Here is an 18644-nt window from a genome sequence, read left to right on the forward strand (position 1 = left end):
ACGCTGTTTCCCGTGGTGCCTTGCGGCGGGCGCGCGGAGGGAGCGTGGCCGTTGCAGCCGCTGCCGGGCTCGGGCCCCGCCGCCGCTCCCCCCCGCCATGTCCGCGGGGTTCTCCTTCGGCGCCGGCACCTTGGGCTCCGCCACGGCCGCCGCAGCCGGGGCAGGAGGAGCTGGAGGAGGAGGTGGGGGGTTTTCCTTCGGAGCCGCCACGCCGAGGTAACGCGGAGCCCCCTCCGCGTCCCTGTGGGGTAACGGGTGGGGCGCATGGGGTGGGGGGGGGGGTATGGGGGGTACAGGGGGTGGGGGGCAGCCTGTGGGGGCTGGGGGAGGGGGTCGGGGGGAGCGCGGTGCTCCCTGCAACTGCCTGAAAGGAAGCTGTGGGGAGCTGGGGGTCGGCCTCTGCTCACAGGTAACCAGTGATAGGACCAGAGGGAATGGCCTCAAGCTGTGCCAGGGGAGGCTCAGGTTGGCAATGAGGAGACATTTCTGCTCAGAAAGAGCAGTCAGGCACTGGGACGGGTTGCCCAGGGAGGTGGTGGAGTCACCGTCCCTGGGGGCGTTCAAGGAGAGGTTGGACGTGGTGCTTGGGGACGTGGGTTAGTGGGTGACAGTGGTAGGGGGATGGCTGGACCAGATTTGTGTTTGTTTGTTTTTTTTTTATCCTGAACGCAAAAGATGAATCCCACACGTGCCTAGCTGTAAGCAAGCGGCCTGAGGAGGTGTGTGTGGCACAGTCTGAGTGTGTGATGTTCAAACGCCAAGTTCCGGGTCTGTTTCTAAGTTATTTCCAAGTTCCCTTCTGTCACAGTCCTCCATTTGGTGCTTGTGTCTTGTAGTAGAAAGGAAACTGTGGTGCTGGGCTTTAATCTACACGTGATATAGCAGGCTCTGTGCTAAAAGCAATATTCATGTTTTACAGAATAATAGTGTTGTGTTTTCTTTCTTCACACACCTGCACTAGCCCATATTCTTCCTGACCTGCTTGTTGTTATGCCTGTGTTGAAGATTAGGATGCTTACAATGGAGCTTTGGGGCACTTTACAAATTTTTGGAGGTCTACCAAATCTTATCAGGCAAAAATCACAGTAATGTAAACGGAATGGGCAGGGCTGCTACTTCACCTGAAGTAGGTACATTTCAAAATACCTATCTGTAGGATTTGGCAGGAACTAGTGGGAAGGGAGCTACATCTGGATCAGAGAGTATCTCTGGATTAAAGGGCAGCATTGCCTTTTGGAAGCCCATATGGGAGGGGGCAAGTCTTCTGAGTTTCTTCTGATACTCTTAATAGTCCAGTCAGGAAAGGTTAATGATATTTTTGTTTCCTGCGTGCATTTTTTCTTCCCCACAGTGAAGCTTTTACGTAAACTCTGAAAAGAACTTAAGTTGCTTTTGTCTCATGCCTGTTAAAAAGAAAAAACTTTAATTTTAATCATAGGAAACCTGCATTATTCAGAAGCACTATTTTAAATATACTGCTTGAAACAAGATAATTTCTTTCGGGGTGTTGATTTGCACGTGGTACACACCACCCATGGAATTTGATTTTTTTTTTTATTTTTTTCTCTCTTTTGGCTGCCTTTTTTAATCCATAAAAAGTAAGTTAAAATGTAATAGAAGCTAATTAATAGCAAATATGGTACTCCACATTTTTATTCATATATTTATTTCTACAAGTAGGATGAGTCTTCAGGGCTGTTGATCAAGGAGTATCATAGAGGAAGAGGCCTTGTCACTGCTGGATGGTTTGTAAAAGAATCCGAAGCATCCCTGGGGGATGGTTTGCTTGAGAACCAGTTTGAGACTGTAAGCAGAAGCTGGGCCTCTTCTCAGCTGAGGCAGCATTGCCAGGTGCTGGAAGAAAGGGGGCTTTGCTCTTCAGTCCAAGCATGAGCATTGTTGATCAGTGTGGCCTGTCAGTTTATATTCCGATGGTTTAACACCTATGTGGTATGGCAGCCTATGTAATTCTGGCGTTAAACCACTAGAAGTTGAGGTTTTTAAGGTCTTTCTTGTTTGTCGGTATTCTCTATAGCATGCGTTAGCCTGGTGAAGTGCGTTGTTCTAGCTCTGAAGTTAGAGTTGAGACTTAAGTGAGCTGAATTCCTCATCCTCCCAGCTGTAGGGAGTAAATAATACTCTGGTCTGTGATTTCTCATACTGCCACTGGTTTACTGCTGGTTTAGTATGCTGAGAGTAAAGAAAGCTGAAATACTTTGGCTCCTATGGAGTTGGACAGTTGATTGGTTTTGTCCTTCTGACCTTCTTGGTGCCTGTTTCCTGAATTATTTACCTTTAAGGATCACTCAACACCAAGATTTAGAACTTGCACAAACTTTTACTGGACTTACCAGGTTGCCACGGTGTAGATACTGCCAACTTTTAATGTAGAAGCCTATGATAGCTTTCTTTTTCTTAAAGATCAGCTCTTGTGATTAATTTGTTATGAAGAGGAGCTGCATTCATACAGAAAGAAAAGAGGGAACAGTATTGAACATCTGAAACCTCAAGTAGTTTGTAACAACTGCTGCGCTGAAACCTAAATTAGGTTTTATTTCAGTGCTACTGCTGTAGTCTATACAAAATGTCTAAATTTAAGAAAACTTCTCAAGCTTCCTAAGGGGTTCAAAATGGAAGCCAGAAGTTACTACAAATAAATGACTCACCTCATCTTTCATCAGTCTAAGAATTCAAGTTCTTAAGCCTTAGACACGTCTGGCTCGTAGTACCTGTGATTTCACGGGTTACAGATAACTGTAATCCCCCACGTGTTTTGTGGTATAACTTAATGCATTCTCTGCAAAACATGGCTTGGCCTGTATTTGCCATGAAGTTTCTATTAAAAAAGAAAAAAAGAAAAAAGCAGCTGTTAATTTTCCTTGTGATCGCTGGGCTCTGAGTTTCTCCTCTTTCTTCCCATTCTCTTCTTCTTAATCTGCGCAAATAGTTCTGGAAGTTTATTTCACTGGTTGGATTGGATTGCACAGTGTGTTTTCAGAAAAGAAAGTGTGCAAAACATTGGTATGGATCACCTGCCCTTTGCGTGTGTGGAAGAGGAGAGCGTTTTGGTTAGAAAACTAATTCTTGCATCTGTGTTTCTCGGTGATAAGACAGACCCAAGTTGTGCTGTTGATGTGATCAGATGCCTGTCTACGTGCTTATTGCTTCAGAGTGAAGTAGCTTTGGTTGATGTTTCTGGGCAGAGGGATTGAACTGGGTTTGCAAGTTGCTTTGAAAGGATGTTCCTGATGGTTTGTCGTCTTTGGTCTGGCTCTAGCATTTGTTCTCCGCTTCCAGTAGTTCAGAGGAAATAATAGGAAACTAAATAGCAAGTTTTTGGCTGGTTTATCAGGATGTATCAGGCAGGTAGCAACGAGTTCAACAGATGCTGGAGTCAGCATCATGGAAGCAGTAGAAGCTAGATAGCCGAAGGAGAGGGAGGGAGGTGGATTCCTCCTTGGTGATAGTGAGCTCTGACTCTGTCCTGCTCTGCTGTGTTCTGACTGATCAGGACAATGATGGTATGGGAAAGAAACAGAAATAAGGGGAGGTTGGATTTTTCTTTCGAAAAACTAATTGCTAACAGTCTTGTTCTGTAATAGCTCAACAGGTGGACTTAATTTTGGAACTCTGGGTTCTTCCACTGCTACAGCAACTACGTCAGCTCCGTCAGTGGGCTTTGGGAGTGGACTTTTTGGATCAAAGCCAACCACTGGCTTTACGCTAGGAGGCACCAGCACAGGTAGAAAAAGTTCTTGTACAGCACAAATTTGAGTCAACAGTGAATAAATTTACCATGTGTATGTACCACACATTTTGTACATGTACCACATGAATGTTACTTATGGCACACAGAATTTTACTTATGTCACAGAATGCCACACTCAGAATATTACTTATGTCATTTTGTGTTTCTTTTCTTAAAAAATTTTCACAGACTGTTTTAAAAGGTTGTTATTTGAGAAGTATGCAGCACCAATGATGCAAGAACACAAATGCGGTTGCCAGAAAATTGTATCTGGGCGTATGTGTAAATTGTGCCAGAATTTGAATCTGATGTTTTCTGGAATAGAATACTCAAAATTATCATTTAAATTTGAACTTTTTGGATGTAGAAATTATAGAAATTCTCTAGTTATAGATGCAGAAATTCTTACAGAAGTCCTAAAAATTGGAGTATAAAATAATGAACCTTTTCAGACTTGAGTTGTTTTTCAGACATCATACACGCATAACTTAATTAATTTTATTTTAGCTCCAATTTATTTGGAGAAAATTGTATTTTTTTCTACTTCTGCATGAACAGATTGGTTCTTAAATTCCCTTATAATAAATAAATCCTTATTATTTCTAATAATTATTATTACTGTGTATTATTGTGTTTGTCTGTGTTAGGGTGATTTATTTCTTGATGCTGTCTTTTGAACTTTTAATCATATTTTTTAAATCTGAAATGGCATAGCACTGTTCAAAATTGTCTCTTTAAATTACAAGTGGGAATAAAAACCCTGAGCCAAGATACAACAATTTGCAAAAGCTTGCTCCCCATATTCTTTATCATATTGTAAATCTGTTATGTGTGTCAGTGTTACGTACAGCCATATGGCTAAAAAAATACTTGAGAGCATTATCAGTCTCCATAGATCTTGTTTACTTTCATTTATTTGAAATCTAAACAAGTTGGTGTGCTGCAGTGTTAATGTCAGCTTCACTCTTAACATGTTCTCATAAAGAGAAGTTTGTTTTTAAAAGGCAGTTATGCTTTGTTGTATGCTGCTGGTGCTCACAAACAGTGATTGCTATGTTATGTTTTTTCTTTTTTCAAGATAATATGTAAAAGTTTGTATAATGGTCTACATATGTTACATTATTTCCATGGTTTTTATTAGGATAACTGCTCGGTGGTTCTCAGTTACTGTTCTGACTCTGTTTTCTTTATTAAAGCAGGAACAGCAACAACCATTGCTACAGCACTGACGCTAGGTAAGGACCTAATTTGGATGTTAATGATATACAGCAGCGAAAAAAAGCTGTGTTCATATACTGTAGAAAGTTAGCTGTTGTGTGAGGTTTTTCCTTGCTGTTAATTGTGGTCGGCTGCAAGCCGGGGTAGAGCTAAAGGATTATTCCGTTCCTGCACAACAGTAAGAGTGGTCATAGTGAAAAGCTAGACTTGTGTTTGTCCCCTAATCATCAGTGTCATCCTTCAGCAGAGAAGTGGAATCCATTATCAAAGAATTCTTCATACAGAGCTTCTTGTTCTTACGAACTTTGAGTGAACAGCTCGGCTTGTTAGTTCCCCTAGCAGAAGGGCAGAGTTGAACTGGGAAGGGACTTGAGGAATACATTGCTCTTGTTTCTCTGGTATGACTTTAATCTCTATTTTTCAGCTGTCATGAGAATTATAGAAATATGCGGGTGTTTTTAGATTTTTTTTTTTTGAAACATCAGAATTGACCTTGAATTTGAACAGCCATAATTGTTGAGGGGGGAGAGAGGAAAGGAGGACGGGACGAGGGGGTAGTGCTACCAGACAGACTGGTGTCAAAGAACTTTGGAAACCTTGTTGCGAATAAGTAGGGAAAAATGGTAGTGGTTAAAGAAGTGAATGAAATGGGTAGGAGAAGGGAAGAGCAGCTGACCCAGAGCATGATGTGTAATCATATGTGGCAGTCAGTATTATGCAGGCAAATGTCAGTTCTTTTGAGTTGCTGAATGAAATGTCACTGAAAACAGACACACAGCAGTTATTGAGAATACAATGTTTTTATTAGCCTTGTTACTCTGGTTTGTGTATCACACTTCTCTTTGAATGCAGGTTCCAGAATATAAGATGTATTCTTACCTTGAAAGTAGCAGGAAGTAGAAGCTTTATTTGCTTTACTTTGCAAGTGTTCAAAAGCAAAATCTGAGGAAATAACGTAATTTTCTTGTTCATAAATTGAAGGGGTATGTGTGTTCCCGCTGGCTTGCACATTATCTCTATCTTTGTCCCAAGATTTAAGCCCCTTAGATTGTTCAGAATTTGAGGAAGCATACCTTTTTGAAATTAATGTAAACTTTGAAATTTATCTGACGTGCAATGGAAACATTATATCGCAAGTGATCTTGCCTGCTGGGGTGCTAGTGGCAATTAAATGGGATTAGCCTAGAAGATGAGACTGAGTATTTGTTCTCAAACAAAATATCCAAAAAGCGTTTTCTGCTTTTCTTCTAGGCACACCTGCTACCACATCAGCAGCTACCACAGGCTTTAGTTTAGGTTTCAACAAACCTGCGGGTTCAGCCACACCGTTTGCTTTATCTATTACTTCTACCTCAGCGGGTGGCCTATCGCTGTCGTCTGCTCTTACATCGACTCCCGCAGCAGGTAAGAAAATGTTTTGGTTTGTCTTTTTACAGTATAACTTTATTGTAAAACTGTACTATGCTCTATTTTATTCTAGCATTTGCATAATGCTGTGGTACTTCAGTAAGAAGGTTCATTGGCCTTTACTAGTTCTAAGTTGGGTGTCCCAATTCAGATGTTTATTTTACATAGAGGGCAGTACACCTTGTAATTTAGGCAGCATATAATTAGAAGGGTAGCAGTAGATGATTTGTCACATGAAACAATCATTTTAATTATTGTTAACCCCACTGGATGTTGAAAGTTTACTACTTACGCAGCTGAAAAGTTACATCTACCTGTTATAGACAGCATGAAATGGTTTACTAGTAGTGTAAATGAGATTTTTTTTTCTAGTGTAGATCTTGTACTGGCAAATACATGCCATCATACTTTACTCAGCTGAACTGCACCATATGTGATGATGATTAAGAGTGGAGCTCGTTTTTCTTAACCATAGGAGTCTGCATGTGAGCCCAGTTGTTCGTGCCTTCTGTGCTCTGTCACTATGCCTTTGGTCCTTCTCTACTTTAGTCCTCTCCATTCTGCCAGAAGCTGCAGTACTTAATTTCAGTAGAAGACTCAAACTATCTATAAGAAATTTTTTATTTTCCTTGTGTTAAATATTTTAATGCTTAACGTAAAACATTAGCATTTCAGCATTTAAAGATTAAAAAGTCAATCACACTTGTTAGATCCATTATTTTGTAAAATAAATCCTGTGCCAGATCCTAGATTCTCTGGCATTCTGGGAGAGTCTCAGAAGTTTGCAATCTTCATTAGTCTAAATCTATAGCAATAACATGGAACAAAATGACTTACATTTTGAAAAATTCTAGTGGTTTTTGGAAATTGCAGGGAAAAAAGATTGGGTTTATTATTTAGTTACAATAAAGATGCTGTTTGCATGCTTCAGTTATTTCAGATTGTCTGTGGATGTATTTGAATGCAGTGTCTGCATGAAGCTGGTTTGTTTTCTCTGCAGGTACTACTGGCTTTACATTAAATTTGGGTGGTACAACTGCTCCGACTACAACTGCTTCCACAGGCCTCTCCTTAGGAGGAGCCCTAGCAGGTTTAGGAGGGTCGCTCTTCCAGAATACAAGCACAGCAGCAACAGGTGAACTTTTTTTTCCCCTTCTATCTTAAAATGTTGAAATTCAATGTTTGATTGTATTAAGTTATAAGGTAAGATTTACTTTATATGAAACTTAATACTGTGAAAATTATTCTTGTTTTACAGTTTGGGACAGCATTGCTATTCATAGCCAATAAAAATGAAAACTGAAGTCATTCATGTCCCTCATTCTTAAGTTACTCGTACTTAGTACAAGTACTTATTTTCTTGTGTTCTCATTTAGAAAGGTTTTGTTGTGACAATTGACTCAAGAAAGTTGATCGTAAATGGGAGAAGGAAATATTGCATGAGTATCTCCTCTAAATGTGAAGTTAAAACTTTTTATTCAGATCAAAAGCCAGCAAAATAAGAATTTTAACCATTACTGTTGTCATTTCAATTATTTACTGACTTCCTGTCTTTAGTTCTAGAGGAAAAATTAATGTATTGTGGTCTTGGTAACATGCTGCTCTTAAACTGCAGATGAAACAAAGATACTTAAAATGCTGATGACTAAAGTTGGCTAATTATCAAATAATATGAAGCAGTTACATAAAATACTTTCACAGAGTTGTGTGAAACTTCATACAATCTATTTTGCATGCTTTAATCCAAATGTAGTAAATGAACTGAAATTACAAACAAGGTAATCTTTGGGCTTAGTTTAAAATAAGTTGTGATTTTAAATGCAAAAATTCTGTCTGTGTTTCTTGCAGGGCTGGGGCAGAATGCCCTGAGCTTGACTCTGGGGACAACTGCGGCTCCTTCAAGTACTGCTAATGAAGGTCTTGGTGGCATTGATTTTAGTAGTTCTTCAGACAAAAAAAGTGAGTTTGTTTTAAAATGTTTATAGCTGATAATGCACACCATAATTTGTTACTGACAAAATTATCAGAGTACTACAAAAGAGACACTACTTCATTGTTAGGGATGTGGAATTAAAGCTATCAATTTTAACTTCTTCCTTTTACAAAGCATTTTAATTCTTAGATGTTGTACTTCTATAGAAGAAAAGAAATTTGGTTGCAAATGCAATGTCGTGAATTTATTTACTTAAAATAAGTATAACCAAGTATCTTACCTGGGAACCAGGGATCTAAAGCCTGGTTTCCTGCCTTCCAGGCATAAAAGCCTCGTAGGGCTGTTTCCTGAAAAGCTATGGCAGATTTCCTAACAGCTGTGTCAAATGACCACTAGAGGGGGAATCAGAGCTATGCTTCAGAAATACATTGCAGATACAGAAAGTACTCGTTTGGAAATAGTTTCCTTAAGTTGTAACAGTTCTTAAACACATGAGGTGTGTTTTTTTTTTCCTTTTAATACCCACAGCATGAAGAATAAGAGGTAAAAAATGGGATATTTTTAAAGCTGTATTTCTGGTTGTGGGTACTGCTATCTGGTACGTTCCATCAGGTTGCTAAAACCAGTTACTAAAACCTACCTCTGTGGTATCTCTGAAATACTTAATGGAATATTGAGCATAGACAGATAAGCACTTACTAATTTATCTTGGTTTTATACATCCAGAGTAACCTTAACTAAAGCTGGTTATAAAATGTGCATTTGCTCTGAGGAATCAAAACTTAATCTCTTGGTTTCATTCAGGAGCCAAATTTGAAATGAGGTATTCTGATAACTAAAAGAGAGGGAAATATAGAAACTACATACAGAGGAAATGACACGTTGACTGTCCAAACTGGAGTATTCTGCACGATGTAGATATTTTTGGATATTATTGCTGCAACTGATGAAAAAGCTTTAAGTTCTAGGTTCCCCATGTGGGGGTATTAGTAATACTATGGTAATAGTATTAGGATTGCACAACACTTCCATGATGTACAAGTATCTTAAAGTGAAGCCTAGAGAACCTCAGACAACTTCTGTCTGATATCGCTTAGCATTGTTTTGCACAGCTCTCAGGTTGTAATTCCAAATGATTTAAGCACCTGAATTCCCCATATGTTGCAAAGTGGAACTAGGAACAAAGTGGACTGCTGTCAGGATGAGGAGCGAAGAGGTCCCTCAGCAAAGCACCTGGAAGTGCTAAAGGGGACTGTTTGAGTTTTCACTTTTCAGAATTTAGGATTTATTTATGAGTGTTTCTCATAACGGATGGCATTGACTAAGTCCTACCTTTGCACTACTCTTCAGTTGTGACAGTACAATTGTCTGTACAACTGTGAGGAACGGTAGTAAAGTATGGTGGTGATGATTTTGTGGCTTTCATTTTATTTTTTTTCTTTATGAAGATAAGGAAGGAGGGGATATGGCTATTTAAAAAGAAAAAAAAGTGCTTATGAAATTGCTGCCCTAGAAGGTCCAGGACAGATAGGCATTGGCACCTTTATGCTGTCTTCTGGAATTGGTTATAAAGAGTTTTTCTTCTTGAGACTGGAGGCTAAAGACTGAGTGCTTAGTGTTTCTTTAAAATATTTCTCTGTGGCAAGCAAATAACTTTATATAAGTTTTCCTTGTGTTATTAAAAACCAGGGCAGTTGCCCAGAAAGTTAACAAGGTCTAATTTCAAATCTTTCACCTTTTAGATATTGTTGAGGTGATATACAGCAAGAAAAAAAAGTGACTGGAGAGAGAAAGCAAAATAAATTTAGTCCTAATTGTGGCCTCTCTCAGTTCTGGTCTGTCTTCAGTTTTCATGCAGTTGCTCTTTGGTAGTTGTTTTTGTTGGGACTGAGGGTGGTGGTGGTTGTTTGGTGTTTTGTTTGTTTGCAAAAGGGATAGGGAATGGATGCTGGTACTGGCTGACAGTCTGCAGACAACTTAAGCATTTCTTGCTTCTAAAACAAGCAGCTTCTTCTGGCAGGAGCACTGCCTTGTGCAGCCTAAATTGGTTGTGGTACTAGCGTCAGCTTCAGCTACCTTCTAGCTTGTTGGCACTGAGAGGAAGTAAGGATTTGAGTGGCATCCAGCTGAAAAAGATGAGGCCTATTTTTTGGCCTGAACTTTCTTCCTAACAGACTGCTACAGTATTGTTACTGCTCCTGGCCACAACTAGAAATAATCATGGCTTGTCTATATATATATGATATTGCTTTCAGCTCCTCTCTGTTGCTCAAGAGAGTTAGTTGGTATCTTGGATCCACCTTCTCATCTAGATACGCAGACGTCTAGTCTGAATTGTGTAGATACTAAGCAAGCAGTAACATCTTCAGTTCTCTAAAACCTCATTTTTTCCTCGACAACATGCAATAGCAGAATTCTTAAGGAAGTCCAGTGAGCAAACTCTAATTGCCTTTTTATATGAGAAGAGACTGCCATTGCAGAATTCAAAACACTTTGGTGTTCTGTGGGTGCAGGTTTGAGTAAACTACGGTTGTGTAAGCAGGGACAGATTTTTTATGCAACTCCAATTGTTCATGCATTTGTAGTGATTGGTGTAGGGACACAAGATGCTCGATGTTACTTTTTGTGCCAAGAAACTAGCACCTGACCTGGTGAATATCTTGAAAAGACACTTGTCTGTGAAGGGAGAATAAATTAAAACCTTTCTTTTATGGCTAACCTAGTGTATTATTAATAAGAGAAATCAAGCGGATTGCACTCATTAGTTCTTCCTTAAAATCTCATTAAAGTTGTTTTGTCAGTTCCTCAAAGTTTTATTTCTGACCTACTTCTTTTTTTTCTAGGTGACAAAACAGGAACAAGACCAGAGTAAGTGTTCAGATTGTCTTTGTGTTCAGTATCTTACTAAGCTTAGTTGTTTTCTGACATAATGGACTTTTCTACTACTTTGCTCTTGGAAAAGCCTTACTTTTGTAAATAACCAATTTTTGCAGTATGGGTATTTAGTAATGATGGTTCATCATTTTAAATGTTGCATTTTATGGGAAAATTGCAATGCCTGCTGCTCATCTGACTTCTGCTATTGACTAATCACATATTCTCAAAAATTTTCTGCAAAATGTGTGCAATACTCACACCACAGGATTGGACGCTATAGTCTCTGATGGTGCATTAATTGAAATCCTTTTAGTTGCAGCATACATACAAGAGGTGTAGAAGTGCGTAATCAATCATTGAGAGTGTTTGTGATACTTAGTAATCATGTAAAAAAAAATGCTTGCCATTTTCCAAGCACGGTGTAAACATGCATTGTCTCTTGCAGAGATAGCAAAGCACTAAAGGATGAAAATCTACCTCCGGTAATCTGTCAAGATGTAGAAAATCTACAGTAAGTAGTGCTTTATTTAGTATAGTTGCATAGCTGAAGTATTGTTTTGTTAGTGTTTTGGTATGTAACAAATGCACTTGACTGCAGGCTGCTTGCAGGATAATTTGCTAGCCCAAGACTATCACGTATTAATATTGGGATCAGAGTAGGTGGATAATTCTTAGTAGCTGAAGTCTTAGGCTGTCCTTTTCAGCCTTGCTTTTAAATAGCATTTCCACAAACCGATAAACATGCTTCTAGAAGCTGAACCTGCTCTCCCTGGGAGCAGTAAGCCTATTGTACATGCATAATAAATATTGAATCTTATTTGCATGTGCATTGTGGATCTTGCATGGAGTTGAGAGAACTACAAAACAGTCTTCACTCAAACAGGAAGGAGGCAGGTTGTAGACTAATCAGTCTGTCTGTTACTGTATTGGTGAATTCAATGTGGTAATAGCTTTATGTGGATAGATATTATATATTTTAAAAAAATGTGTAGCTTAGTTTGTCAGAGTACAGCATAACGTGCTTATACAATTGCTATTGAAGTCTTGGTGGGTTTTGCTGTTTTCTACGCTATTAGTGTCCTAGCTAAACAATAATTTTACTATTCAGTACTAGATTTTGGAAAAACTAAAATTCCTTAATTTCTATTTAATAGTGCAAGTGGGGTAAACGCTCGGGTATTTCAGGTTAAATATATTGTGTCTTTTCCTACTATTCTCTTTTTCCCTTCTCCAGGAAATTTGTGAAAGAACAAAAACAAGTTCAGGAAGAAATTAGTAGAATGTCATCTAAAGCAATGCTTAAAGTACAGGAAGACATCAAAGCTCTGAAACAACTTCTCTCTGTAGTTGCCAGTGGATTACAGAGAAACACTCTTAATATTGACAAGCTGAAAATGGAAACTGCACAGGTATAACTTAATAAAACTTTGTTATGTAAAGTTCGCATGTTTATTTCCTATAGGATAAATAACTTTATTTATCAGACAAGTTAGCACGTTGAAACTATATGATATCCAAACTGAAACAGTTGTAAACAAAGTGAAAAGCTTAATCCATTCTGACCCGCCTGAAATTATCTGAGGAGACTGAAATCAGTGCTGCCGATGTCTTTATGCTGTTGTACGTATCTGAAAACATCTATCTTGAGGAGAGCATCCTTTTACGTTGCTCATACAATGGAGGGAGTATATACCCCCCTCTAGTTCCATTTCAGTTGCATATGCAGCTGGCAGTGCATATCAGTTTGTAACCACATGGTGGACTCTGGGGCAGCAGAGATGCAAGTATATTTTCTTAAGTTGACTAATTAAGAAAAATTAAGTATCCAAAGATACCAAAGTATCAAATGTTTTTTTAAGTGAAGGAGTCACAGCTCTGGTCACCAGTCTGCATTTTAACTGTGTCACCAGTTTGAGCTCAAGTTAAGTTTTGAAGTTAAGATCTTGTCACTTTTTCTTTCATCTGGCATGTCAAGACTATTTACTTCATAAATCAGTGTATTTTATTATCAAGTAAAAAAATAAAATGATGCTCCTTATATCTTGAAAGGAAACACTCTGTAGTTATACTTGGGCAATTGCTTCCTATGAAAGCAAGAAGTTGTTAGTGATATTCTTGCATTTCCTTAAACAATGCAGTTAAGAATAGTGACCGAACCAGGCATTGAGAAAGGATTAATGATGGTTATTGGAAAGTATTAGACAGAAGTCTGCTGTAATTACCATGCTTAAAAAGATCCCTTCCATAGAAAAAGGCACTTTTTTTTCCACTGCAAGTGCAAAATACTTCTTCTAGATATGTTACTTTCCTGCATTTGACTGTTCTTTTCCAATAGTCCTCAATAAATGTAACGGGATTTCTGAAGTACAGTAGAAATTAAATCTTACCTGTGACAGTCCCTGCCCATGTCAGGGGTTGGACTAGATGATCTTTAAAGGTCACTTCTGACCCAAAACCATTCTGCAATCTTCAAAGAGTTCAGTATGTTTTCAGGGCATACCATTGTTTGTTTGTTGTCCAAACCTCTTCTGGTATTTGCAGTTCTTTAACTTCCTACCAGTGTGTTCTTTGAAGAACTTCTGGTCAGATTCTGTAATAGTTTTATATACAGGAAGAAAACATTTTATATGAATGAACAGTAGAATTGTAGCTATTTTTCTTTTTGAGCACTTCATTCAGAACCTTATATTTTATTAATTTTCCTTATTTAGGAGCTGAAGAATGCAGAAATAGCATTAAGAACGCAGAAAACTCCTCCCGGTCTCCAGCATGAAAATACAGCCCCAGCAGAGTGAGTTACTGTTACAAAGTTGTATTATTGACTATTTTTATTTATAAGTTGACTTATTTCTGCTTCTTGTAATGGATGTATCAAGTGCTTCATAGAATCGGTGTTTTATTTCTACACTTACGTTACACCAAAGACATGAGAAATACTGTCCATGCTCTTTTTACTTGTCGAAGAAGTCATAAAACATATAACTGCTGCAAGTAGCAAAATGGAAAATGGCAGCTGATGTTTTTTTTCTTTAAATAGTAGCACATTAATGAAACTGTATGATTAAACTTCACTGTTTTATTCATCTAGCTACTTCAGAATCTTGGTAGAGCAGTTTGAAGTACAACTGCAGCAATACAGGCAACAAATAGAAGAACTGGAAAATCATCTTGCTACTCAAGCAAACAATTCACACATAACTCCACAAGGTGAATGTTTCAATTTTAATGGTTCATACAAAAAAAAAAAAAGTCTTATATCTATGAGAAAGACTTAGTAATTTATCTCTTCATTACAGTTTTTCCTTATTCAATATACAGAAGCAAGTGTTCAGGTTCTGCAGTTGTTTAATTCATAACGGTTCTGGAGCTGTTTAATATGGATCCAGTTCCTGAGGTGCAACTTATATGCTTGGTTTGTGTTTGGAAACTTTGGGTGTCCAGGAGTAGAAATCACAATTTCTAAACTTCTGAAAGCTAGGAAGCAAAGAAGCATGGTATGTTTTACACTCGTGTTCTGACTTCTGTTCTTCTACAAGGATGGTTCCTGAATGTTTTCTAGATTTAGCTAAGGCACTTGTGTAGGAACTGGGAATGGAAATTAAGGACTCTTAACAGGGCCAGGGCACATCTCAGACATCACTTTGAAAATTCTTAAACTGATTTTTCAGGCTCTCCTTTCTTGCAGCATCTGTAGAATCTATCTGCATTTTCCTTGCTTACATTCCTAATGAGCTCATAAAGACATCAGAGAAAGCTCCATACTCTTCAGTCTTTTACTGACTCATCTCATGGTTCCTTGGTCTGTTGACTCTGTTCTGCTTTGAGACCACTGTTATTTCTTCTGTCTTTGTGTGGTGTTCTTAGGGGTTTGTGTATAATGAGAGAACCTATTTTCCTTTCATCTCTGTTTCTGCCTACCTGCCTTTCTTTCTCCATCTCCATGAATGAGACTTCTGTGGCCACCTGCTATTTTAAGGAGAAGTATTCGTGCAGCAGAGATGCTTATCTGTGGAAAATACTAAAGTGCCTTATTGTAGAGGAGTTGTTTTGCCTTCAACTCAGAGAAAATTTATTCTTTTTTTGCTGCCATCATTTTATCTTGGGAGAATCTCCTGTTAGAGATCTCTTTGGTTTGTTACCCTCCTGTGATCATAGTAATTTTAATCTTTTGTGTCATTTTAGGTACAGGTCCTGAGATAAGTAGTGATTTCAAGTGCACGTTTTTTGTGCCAACTGATACTTGACCATCTTGCCGTTATAGGACGGTGCTTAGGCTTTGGACTTTGTATGTCAAAACTGAGAGAACTACAGGATCCTCATGGTCCTCTCTTCTTTCTGCATGACATCACTGTGCAGAGTATGAGAGAGGATGCCTTCACAGCATCCTCTTCACAGCATCCACTTCATTTTCCTCAGCTTTTTCAGCAGTGTCCTGCTTGCAATTTTAAAGTTCCTTTGCTTGTGTGGGCAAGGATCAGTCAGCTGTACCAGTGTACCTAGACTGTCAACAAATCTAGTCAGCGCTGTGTTGCATATATAGCCAGTTTACCTTTAGCATATGGGGAAAAACTCATAAATTATGACCCAGAATGTCTTGAATTTTGAAATGTCGTGTGTTCCGTATCAGTAAATTGCTTTCAGACTCTTATGGGAACTTGAGGCCAGTCTTCCTAGATACTACTGGCTCTACATTCCTGCAGGATAACATGAGATTTACTCCTTTTTCAGAAAGAAACACAACTTATAATGGAAAAATTCCTCTATGAAGAGGCAACCATTTTCAGTTCTTAAATCGTCTTATCTTCAAGAACTTGATGGCTACTCTGCGTTTCAGTGACTTATATGCCTCCTTCAGAGGAAATGAAGCTGATGTAATTGCACTGAAAGACCACTTCAGTGCTTTTTTATCCTTCATTTTGGCAAATTGTTTCAGTGCTTCTTTTAGAAAAGATTTTTTTTTTTGGTCAGCAGCCCACCTCATTTTGCCCAAACATTTGAGATTTCCTCTTAAATCCTAACGTTTTGCATTAGTTGAGTGGGTACACTGAAAACAATTTAATATCTGTGTGGGAAGCAGGCTATCCTAAATCTAAGACTTTACGTAGGCAACAAAGCTCCCTATTGTGTCTCTCTCTCAGTTTATGATGTGCTTGTGGGTAGAATAAGAGAGTTCCTGTGATCCTTGTTAGTCATGTTTTTAAAATGCAAGTAGAGTTTCTGTTCTGCTGTTATCTCTTTGCAAAATCAACTGAACACTGAATTGTGCATTAACTCAGAGCGGAAAATATATACAAATGCAAGAAAATCTGATCTAACTCCATGTAATAAACCAGTGAGGTAAAATGTTCCTGTGTAATTAAAAAACATTAAATAGAATAATATTTTCATAGCTTTGCTGAGTGACAGAATTGTGGAAAACAGATTACCATGCGTATAAGAATTAATTGGAGAAAAGAGTTGTTTTTTCCCCAAAAATAAAGTTTGAAACACTGAGAAATAATGCTTCAGGAAGTAGTTCTGTGTGCAGGTCTTGTATCACCTAATTACTCTCAAATTCTGGATTTCTTACAAACAATTTCTTCTCATGCAATTTTCTTATGCTTCATGCTGTATGGGTTTTGGGTGGGCTTCTTGCTGTAATATAAACACTAAAGCTTTTCTTCTGGAAGTAAGATTGTAACTTACATATGCTTTATATACCTCTTACAGATTTGTCCATGGCTATGCAGAAAATCTATCAAACATTTGTAGCCTTAGCTGCACAACTTCAGTCAATACATGAAAATGTAAAGGTATGTTGTTTTGTTGTGTTCCTGCACATTTAGCTATCAACAAGCGTCTATTTCTTTCACTAATAATATATCTTCAGGTATTCTTTTTTTGTTAAATTACTGTTTTTAAAAATTATGTAACAGCTATCCAAGGAGTACTTTGATTAAAAGGGCAACTTTTGTTCAACTGAGGTCTAATTTGAAATGTTCGTTTACAGTGATGTTGTCAACTGACCACAGTCATTTAGGTTACAAAATGCTTTTTAATTGTTGATCAGTTCTTGAAATTTCTGTATTGGATCTCATGCATGTATGTTTTAGTCTTTACCCAGTGACCTGCTGATCTCAAGGAAAGATAATCTAAATATGCTCTTACTCAAATAAGTAACAACAAAAAAAAAACGGTACTCACTAGTAAGAGTTTTAAAAATAATTTCGTGAAAAGTGAGTTCTGGCTTGCTTGATTTATATTTTTTTCTCCAATCTGGCTTTCAAGGAAAGTTGTATATACAAAAAGACTACTATGGGGGAAAAAAAAACAAAACTAATGAAGTAGTATGCCAGAGGAGCCTAGTTAGACTTGTTTTTTTCTTCATGGACTCCAGCTCAAGTTTCTCACAACAGTTCTGGATAATGGGCAAAATCTCAACATTCTACAATCTGTAGTTTTTCTTGATCTTCAGAACTCTTCTTAATAACAGGGGGAAGAAGAAGAAAAAAAACTTGGAGAAAGTACAAATATTTGGGGTTGTTCTTGCTAAGTGACTTTTTAATTGGGAATACCTCTGCTTTTTTTTCCCTTTCAGAGTTTCTTCTGCATGGTATTGCTAGTTTTGTAAACATCTGAAACTGTTTACTTTTCCTTAATAACGTTCAAGAATGCAGATGCTCTTGTAGGAACAGATTATTTGCATTACATTGCTTCTGTCATCACGGATATTCACTGGATTACAGCTACCTACCATCAGATATTTGTGCTGCTCTTAGATAACTGATTTTAGGTACCAGATAAAGCATATATCAGCTCTCCTCTAACTTTAGCGGAATGGAACAAAAAGGATAAGGAACATCTTCTGGGCTTTTCACTCCTGAGATCTGAGTGTAGCCCTTGCTTGTGCTGTGGTCTGTGTGGTGATACTTTTGTTATTTAATGCGAAGAGCAGGATTAGTATGCAAGTATAAGCAATAACAACTTCAAGTACCTTGTCAGCCTGATTCAGTGTGAAAGATGTTACTTTTTGAGAAGTATATTATCTGAAAACAAGGGGTTGGTTTGGGGACTTTCTTTTGGGATGTATTTTGAAGTTCAATCTAGTGGGCATGATGACTTGTATTTTGGAAGACACAATTGCAACTTCAAAAATCAGAGAAATGAACATACTCTTTAATTGGATCTTTCATTCTGGCAGTTTATCAACTGTTAGAAGCTAGGAGAGGAGAGCAGTTTTGAAACTACTTTTTTTCTCTGCCTTATTTCATGGTTGTAATATGATTTGTGAAGGCAGAGCTGTGACCCCAATTCATTCCTTTGTCTGAAGTAGGCTTTCTGCCTTGCACATATACTTCATTTCAAAGGTTTGAAGTTGTAGTAAAATGTAACTTGGAACTTCTTTGTACAGGGTTACTTGATAAAATGTATTCATATTATAGGTGAGTATATAGGTACATTCTGTATCCAGGTTCAGTAGAG

At 38.1% G+C, this 18644-nt stretch overlaps 1 protein-coding gene across 4 annotated transcripts in view; it reads left to right on the top strand.

Moving 5' to 3' along the window:
* The first annotated feature begins 2 nt into the window (after positions 1-2).
* NUP58 (nucleoporin 58) overlaps positions 3-18644 on the top strand; it is a 35797-nt gene continuing 17155 nt past the window's right edge. For 2 of the 4 annotated variants that reach the window (XM_068671871.1, XM_068671887.1), the window contains exons 1-12: positions 3-216; positions 3603-3742; positions 4945-4983; positions 6218-6370; positions 7374-7508; positions 8222-8332; positions 11150-11174; positions 11629-11694; positions 12418-12592; positions 13895-13974; positions 14272-14390; positions 16893-16975. In XM_068671871.1, the coding sequence (XP_068527972.1) occupies positions 98-216; positions 3603-3742; positions 4945-4983; positions 6218-6370; positions 7374-7508; positions 8222-8332; positions 11150-11174; positions 11629-11694; positions 12418-12592; positions 13895-13974; positions 14272-14390; positions 16893-16975 (1245 nt within the window). In that variant the 5' untranslated portion in view covers positions 3-97. The remainder of the gene's footprint in view (positions 217-3602; positions 3743-4944; positions 4984-6217; positions 6371-7373; positions 7509-8221; positions 8333-11149; positions 11175-11628; positions 11695-12417; positions 12593-13894; positions 13975-14271; positions 14391-16892; positions 16976-18644) is intronic. The other 2 variants (XM_068671879.1, XM_068671898.1) reach the window with 1 other exon arrangement.

This window comes from Anas acuta, chromosome 1, assembly GCF_963932015.1.
Source record: "Anas acuta chromosome 1, bAnaAcu1.1, whole genome shotgun sequence".
NCBI lineage: Eukaryota > Metazoa > Chordata > Aves > Anseriformes > Anatidae > Anas > Anas acuta.